Source organism: Cyprinodon tularosa, unplaced genomic scaffold (genome assembly GCF_016077235.1).
Source record: "Cyprinodon tularosa strain WSP-4 unplaced genomic scaffold, ASM1607723v1 ctg526, whole genome shotgun sequence".
Lineage (NCBI taxonomy): Eukaryota > Metazoa > Chordata > Actinopteri > Cyprinodontiformes > Cyprinodontidae > Cyprinodon > Cyprinodon tularosa.
In genome coordinates, this window is record NW_024039259.1 from 495,458 (window position 1) to 503,535 (window position 8,078).

Here is an 8,078-nt window from a genome sequence, read left to right on the forward strand (position 1 = left end):
TGAATTATATATTTTTACTACAACAAAAAAATTCGTTTTTAAAAGGGTATTCTTTTTTATCTATTTAAGAGTTGTACTTGACAGAGGCATCACTGTTTAAAGCCTGTTAATGTCAAAATATTACTTTACTGTCGTTGGTATTTATTTTAACTCATGCTGCCAATGATTTTCTTCTCAATACCGTAAACTTCGTTTCTAAAGAATTGTGTGCAGACATCACACCTGAGAGCTAAATGAATGGGTTATTCAACAGAGCAATGAGTTTGTGTAAGTCTAACAACCATGCTTAAATAAAGATTTTATCATCCTAGTTCCTCCTCTATCAGTGATGAAAAACATGCTGTTCTTTCCTAGAGATTTTTTTTTCATTCATATGCAATACTCTGGTTTTAATTTACCTTATTGGTCATTTAAAAACTACAATATGTATATCCATCCATCCATCCATGTTCTGACACGCTTAATCCAAAGTGGGGTCGCGAGGAGTGCTGGTGCCTATCTCCAGCTGTCTACGGGCGAGAGGCGGGGTATCCACTGGACAGGTCGCCAGTCCATCGCAGGGCAACACTAACCTGACTCTGCCAGATGGATTTGCTCCACATATCATTCTGGAAACCTTCCATTGAAGTAATTTTGGGAAGGGGCGAAAATACTGGTAAGCTGATTGGCCTATGTTGGTGATAGACGGGCCAAATAAGCCAATCAGATCAACGAAGCATATGACGTACTAACAGCGCGACGAAGCCACAAGCCAGGCTACTCTTGCCGAAACAAGTCGGGAGAAGAGCAAAAACATCTTTTCCTCTGAGAAAAGCCTCCAGAGAAGTGTTTTGCTCTTCTTTCAGTGAAGAAATACTCTGTAATTCCGATAAAACTTGCTCGATAGCCACGCTAACGCTAGTTTCATCGGCTGAAGCCGCCATGTTCTTTAGACTGAACTGTCGCGCTTCTCGTTGCGTCACACCTCAACCCGCCTCAAAGTCAACGCTGATTGGACGTTCGTTTGGTGAACGGCTCCAAATTTTCTTCAACGGAGAGTCTCCAGACTGATCTGCGAGTGAAACCTTGAAAGCTCGCGAGATCAGGATGGTCTCACGAGGCTAGGGCAACACAGAGACAACAATATGTATATATGTAAAGGAAAAAAGTCTAAAGCCTAAAAGTCTAAAACTTTGAATTTTTCAGGATATTGGTTGAAGAACTATAACTGAACTTATAAAGGATATATAATGCTGTGATTGTGTGGTTGTGGGTTTGTGGACAATTGCGCAGAAAACCAGAGCATAACAGCTTGATAAGGATTCTAGAGATTTATTAGCTTAAAATCAGACTGAAACACTGGAACAACACAGAGGAGCCACTAAGAAAAGGAGGGAAATGACAACTGAAGTAGAGGAGAACATTGGTGCAGGTAGAAAGGGAGACACGGATGAACTGAATCTACTCATTACTGAGGATCTGAGTGAGGAAAAATGTCACAATATGGAGAATATGGTGAAAAAACAAGAGAGAGATCATCCAAAAATATACTGTAAGCATAATCACCAACTAAAGTAAAGACACACCGACTAGAAGCACTAAAAAAGAAAACAAGAAAAACAGACTAGAAAAAAACTGATAAAAAGATAAACGAACCAAACTAATATTAGTAGAAGACTTCTAATAACTAAATAGCACAATACAGGATTTTTACAAAAAATATACACAGTAAATTGTATTTTAAACATATTCATCTGTATTTTTGTTCTTCTGTTTTTATAGGTCTCTCTAAAACTTGAAGCATGTGAAGGATCAACCTAATTGTCTCACTGTGCTCTTTTATAGCTATTAGTAAATATATATATGTATATTAATAAGATGTTCCTATTTTCTATGAGTAAAGGACTGCTGATAACTAGCTTAAATATTTTTTTCTTATGTTGAGGCATCAAACAAAAGCATATTTACTGTATCTAATAGTTTCTACTCTGATGTGCTTCCTTCTGCTGGTTTAAAGCAATATATTTACATTTTACAGTAAAAAGCTGATGTTAGTAGCAGGTGATGTCATTTTATCAGATAGTCATTTGTAAAAACTGTCCGTTAATAGTTTCTCTTTGTTTTCTGTTTTATGGAGATTTATTGAATAAATACTTATCATTCTTAACATCTAGATTCATTCTTTCCTTTAATCTTTTAAACCTAATCAATGGTGCTTAACTGAAGAAAATAGCAATAAGAACGACAATCCACTTTTCTAAAAACCTGCCAATGGTTAGTGTTGCTATGCTGTGATGAAGTTGACTGTAGATTATTTCTGATGATTCTATAAAATTCAAAATAAACCTCCTGCTGTTATATTAAAAAAAAAATGTAAATCCCTTTATTGTCCTACCATTGGGAAAATTGTTCTTCGCATTTTGACCCATCCCCTTGGGGAGCAATGGGCTGCCATTGTGTGGCGCCCGGGGAGCAATCATTAGTGCTTAAAGCAATTAGTGCTTGAAGGAAAGTAAGGTGGCCAGAATAAATCTGCAGGTCAACAAAATTATTTGAAAAAGGTCTCTAACTGTTAAATTAAATTTAAACTTCTTCTCAACAAAAGGCTTAATTGTTTAAATAAAAGAAGAAGAAACCACCAGAGCAACAGCTTCTGGTAGCTTTGTCTGCTGTAAGGAACTAACACCTCACTGACCACAGATATAAAATCCAGATATAGATGTGTGTAGAAAGAGCAAATAATAAATGGCTTATGTGGAACAGAGAGTGAAGTCATTGTGAAGAAGTAACACCTTCCAACCCACAAACAGCAGCTCCTATATTCATCTGTTACCTCTATAGACTGACTCATTTGTGAAAGAAGCTGCAAGAGAAACAGAGGAACCATGATCCCTTCTAGAGAGACACAAACATCTTTATTGCTGATTCTGATGCTTTACTTTACAGGTAAGACCATGACTGATGGTTTTAAAGAAACATTAAGGCTGTTATAGTATTGGCTAAAACTGAAAATTTGTTTTGACCAAAAAAACAACAAGTTTTTTGTAATTTAACAAACCTTTCTCTCTCAAAATGTCTCACATCTGAAACAATAAACAGCAGAATATTTATTGTACTAATTATTTCTCCTTTTTCTGAAAAGCTTCTTCTGATGCAGATCTGCGCTTGATGGTCAGAGTCGGTGATGAAGTTGCTTTGGCTTGTAGAAGTGATTTCTATATCAGGGGTGGCTGTGAAACCATAACCTGGTTGTTCACTTCTACGAACCCAACAGTAAAACTGTTTGAAACTGGACAGATTCACCAAGAAGCAGCAGCTAAATCAGACAGACTGAGTGTGACAGCAGACTGTTCTCTGGTTATAAAGAAGGTCTCACTGGAAGATGTTGGCCTTTACACCTGCAGAAAACAAGGATCAGACTTTAATATCAGTCTGTCTGTTATTCACAGTGAGTATTTTTATCTCCTATGATTTGTCATAGGAGTAGACTTTAACTATTCTTATCTGGAAAAGCCACTTTGTATCTGTAACTCAGTTTACTTTTCAATCGACATAACATCATGCTTTTAAGATTCTCATGATAACAATGAAAAAAATATTTAAAAAATAAAAATAATTTTATTTATCTACAAATGCTCTTTACCTTCCTTTTTGCAGTTCTACAATATCTGCATTTGAAAGCCAGAGTTGGTGATGAAGTCACTTTGCCTTGTGAAAATATTAACCATGACTGTAAAACCATCACCTGGTTGTTCACTTCTAAGAGCCAAACAGTAAAACTGTTTGAAACTGGAAAGATTCACCAAGATGCAGCAGCTAAATCAGACAGACTAAGTCTTACAGCAGACTGTTCTCTGGTTATAAAGAAGGTCTCACTGGAGGATGCTGGTATTTATGCCTGCAGACAGTTTATAAATGGACAACCAGGGTCAGACTCTAAAAGTCTCTGGTCTGTTATTCACAGTGAGTATTTATCTCCTATCATTTGTCTGAACAAACAGTGAAGCAGTTTTCTTCTTTACTTAAATTATTCTTATCTGGGACAGCCACTTTGTATCTGTCAGTCAATCTAATTTACTTCCACATATGTCAGGCTTCAATAATTGTCATGTTAAGAAAGTAAAAGATTCATTATTTTATTGGTCTTCAGATGTTCTTTCCTCTCTTTTTCTTGGCAGTTCAACAGGATCTGTATTTGACAGCCAGAGTTGGTGATGAAGTCAGTTTGCCTTGTGAAAATATAACTCATGACTGTAAAACCATCACCTGGTTGTTCACTACTAAGGACCAAGCCACAACACTGTTTGAAACTGGACAGATTCACCAAGATGCAGCAGCTAAAGACAGACTGAGTGTTACAGCAGACTGTTCTCTGGTTATAAAGAAGGTCTCAGTGGAGGATGCTGGTCTTTATACCTGCAGACTGTTTATAAACGGACAACAAGGACCAGACTTTAAGAATAATATGACCGTTATTCACAGTGAGTATAAACAATACTAATGTTTGTCCAAAAAAAGCTATGCAAGAACATTTTGAAACATAATTACAAACTATTTATTGCGTTTTTTTTGTCTGAAATCTTCATCTACTTTAGAGGCTGAACGACAACAGGAAGATAAAATCACCTTTAGATGCTTGGTGAAGGAATATATCTCCTGTAAACACACAGTAAAGTGGCTGTATGAGGATGTGGAGGAAAGGTTTTCACACATAGAGAAATCAGAAAAGTCCTGCTCTGCTAGTGTGACGTTTCCAACATCAATCCATGACTGGAAGTCAGACTTTCATCCAATCTTAAAGTGTAAAGTGACAGATAGTCAGACTAAAGAAGAGCAGCTGATTGACTTCAGAGATCATTCGACTGCTGGAAGAACAGGTGAGAGCATTTTTACACGAAAAAAATCTCAAAACAAGTACAAATTTCTTTAAGTGTATTTAATTAAAGTAGGCAAATGAGGTAGTTTGCCAATGGAATGGCTATTTTTACTCTTAAAATAAGATCATTAGATAATATGCACTTAAAATAAGACAATGCAATTGTGTTTTCTTATTTTAAGTGTAAATTGTCTTGTTCCATTGGCAAGATTTCTCTTTTCTCTCCTCAATCCAAGAACAAATGCACTTATTTTAAGAAAAAATGACTTATCTAGATTTAGATTTGTTCCAGTGTATGAAATGTAAATAAAAATGAAAATGTAAATTCACACTTAAACACTTGTCTTTTACTGACCAGTTTATTTATTTTTTACATTTCTCAATGATTCAGACTCAACAGTTGGACCAACCAGTATAAAGACGACCACAAGCAAACAACCACCTACAACACAACCAGCACAAGGAATTATGACTCAATCAGCAACAACAGCAGCAGACTTAAACAAATTGACCTCTATAGGAATAAATTCATCTATAAACATCAACAATTTATTAAAAACTCAAGGTAGAAACTAAATAGCTTTGACCTTTGACCTTTCTTCTTGTTTTTGGTATTTCTGTTGTTCAAGAGTTTTTGCTTAAATAATGTTTCTTCTTCCAGTTTGGTCTTGGTTGTTCATTGTTGGTTCAGCAGCGCTCATAATAACTGTTCTAGGAGTCATCAAATGGAAGAAAACTAAAGGTGAGGACACCTTTCCTACCGCCTAATTTGTTCAGGATTGTGTAAATTTCCAGAAACAGAAATTATTTGTGCTCTAAATGGTAAAAATACTGAACTGATCACCAGTTTTGTATTTTTCAGGAAACACAACCAAAAAGAAAGAAGAAAATAAAGTGAATGAATCACTGAATGATGACACATTGATTTCAATGGAAAAAGAGGTTTTTATTTATTTTCTATAAATGTGTATTATAAAATATGTTTCCATAGAGCACATAAATCCTTTGTATAAGTATTTTTTTATCAGCATAATTTTGAAATATATAATTATAGAGTTTTACTGTTCTCAACGTTTACTGGTAGGAGAAGCTTATAAACGTGTTAGAAATAAATACATTTAGTTTTCCAGAAGTAAAATCTCTGATCATATCTTAACTTTAAATGTTATCATATGAATTCATTTCTGTCATTGCTAAATTGCTCCTCAAAACTAAACAGGCTCTCAAGTGAAACATTAATTTACTTTCCAATTATTTTTATTTATTATTTAATAAATCATGCACTTATCCATGTATTGTCTTTACCTACTTATCTCTGCAGGGTCCTTAATAACATATACACATAACAATTGTTTTTATAAAAATGGTTTAACTGAAGCTTTTCTTTTTATTCAAACCATACGTTCTGGTCTTAACCCCTTAAACTCAAATCAATCATCTATTAACTTCAGTTTTCCTGTGGATCATTGGTCTTTTCTTATATTCTTTCTCAGAAATAGACAAAGATATGGCCTCCATGAGACTTTTGATCTTTATTAGTAGGAAATGAAAACATGAAAGTAATTAAACAAAATTTAGTCTTGATTACTGTCAAAATGATGAAGAGAAAAAATCAAAATAACTGGAACAGTAACAGACAAAGCTGGACTGAGACCTGCTAACAGTGATCATGATGGTGAGAGAGATAAAAGAATGTCCGTTGTCAGGAAATTTTTGATCTGAAATCGAGAAGATACTCTAAAGATTATCCAGAATCTGCAAATAAAGTAATTTACCAAGATGTTTTAAGACTGAACCAAAGCTGTTAGGACACAGTAGGATTAAACCTAAAGACTAAAGTCACATAAATTCTCAGATATTGGAAAACATAATTGCTGCCATAAACCAAAACAAGTGTTGAATGTTTTGGCCTGCAGACGAAAGCAGCTTCAATGATGACAATTCTGCTGTTTTCTGTGTGCAGAAGGATTCTGAGGATAATGTCCCCTATGCCTCCATCATTCCTACCATAAGGGCCAAAAAGACCAAGAATAAAACCACAGTGAGTTTATTGTTCTACTATGATGTAGAAAATGACTAGCAAAGAATAGCAAAAGAAAATTATGTGTCATAGAGTCATATGCATAATACCGCATCAAATTTTTTTTTTTATGTTTATCTGTATTTTTCATGTGATCTTTCTTTTTAGATCCCTGATGCTGTGATATACAGCACTGTGAATTCTTCCTCTGCTCAGGTGACCTTTGATCCCAACGGTCTCTACTCTACAATCAGTAAATAAGGGTCATCAGTTGTTGTTTTAAAAGTCAGGTGAATTATTTCCATCTTAAAGAAGCAGTATAACAAACAGCTTTAATCCAATTAAATCTTTAATGAATATTTTTCCAGGGAATTTGTTTTAAATGATCTCCATAGAGGAGTAGAGCCTTCTAGAGGAGAAAGCATAAAACAGAAACTCAGCATGTTCATGTGTATGCATGTGTGTTACATCCATTTTAACTAAAGTAATATTGTTTTTCTAATGGTTTTTAGATCAGCTTGAAGGCTTTGCACTATTTCTGTAAATAGTTTATTTGATATGCTTTCACATGATGATCTTCTATGCTTTATTTTATGCATGACCACAATAGTATAAATACCTTGGAACGTTGTGGTTTCTCACTTTGAGAAAGAAATGGCCGCTTAATGTTTCCATGATGTCAGACATGTTGAAGGTCAAATCTAAAAAAAAAAGGCCAGAACCAGATGCTGTTGACATTCTCACATTTAGGCCAGCTCCATTATAGACTGAAAGTAGCACCTTTATAACCACAAACTTTGCTGCATCTAATGATCTTTAATGTCAAATTTATCCTCATTAACGTGAGAAAAAAGATCTTGACAGTTCTCTGGGGAAATATCTTCAACCCATAACTCTTCGCTCTTTTATATCATTCTAAATGTTCTTTGTAGATTTTAACCTTTTATTTTGATGTTAAGATGACTTAGAAATATATCATATTGAACTTTTACAGCCTGTAGCAAAAAGCTTCCTGCAGATGGAAAAGACAAAGAAAGATTGTTCAAAAAGGAGTCATAAAGAAGCTCCAACAATGCTGTGGAATCACATGACCCATGTTTTGTCTTTAAAGAAATTAGGATATTTCTCACATCTTGTATTAAAGTGTCCATAACAATTGACAATTTTTCTATTTCCCTGTATGCAACAGTAGAATTTTTTTCT

General features: G+C 34.7%; 1 protein-coding gene and 1 long non-coding RNA gene across 2 annotated transcripts; both read left to right on the plus strand.

The window, feature by feature from the left end:
- Nucleotides 1-2,679: 2,679 nt before the first annotated feature.
- Nucleotides 2,680-4,194, plus strand: LOC119795881 (contactin-2-like). The gene is made up of 4 exons (XM_038304119.1): nucleotides 2,680-2,925; nucleotides 3,122-3,427; nucleotides 3,637-3,907; nucleotides 4,158-4,194. Exons 1-4 carry the CDS (start codon nucleotides 2,865-2,867, stop codon nucleotides 4,192-4,194), a joined length of 675 nt encoding a protein of 224 aa, XP_038160047.1. The 5' UTR covers nucleotides 2,680-2,864.
- Nucleotides 4,195-6,830: 2,636 nt separating this feature from the next.
- On the plus strand, nucleotides 6,831-7,196 carry LOC119795901. Its single transcript, XR_005282389.1, has 2 exons — nucleotides 6,831-6,896; nucleotides 7,044-7,196. It is a non-coding gene; the product is annotated as an uncharacterized LOC119795901 (long non-coding RNA).
- The last annotated feature ends 882 nt before the right edge of the window (nucleotides 7,197-8,078 follow it).

Coding starts and splice junctions, on each gene's coding strand:
- LOC119795881 (XM_038304119.1), top strand. CDS start 2,865: ATGATCCCTTCTAGAGAGACACAAACATCTTTATTGCTGATTCTGATG. Junction 3,428..3,636: donor CAGTCTGTCTGTTATTCACA/GTGAGTATTTTT, acceptor TCCTTTTTGCAG/TTCTACAATATCTGCATTTG. Junction 3,908..4,157: donor TTTATAAATGGACAACCAGG/GTCAGACTCTAA, acceptor TTTTCTTGGCAG/TTCAACAGGATCTGTATTTG.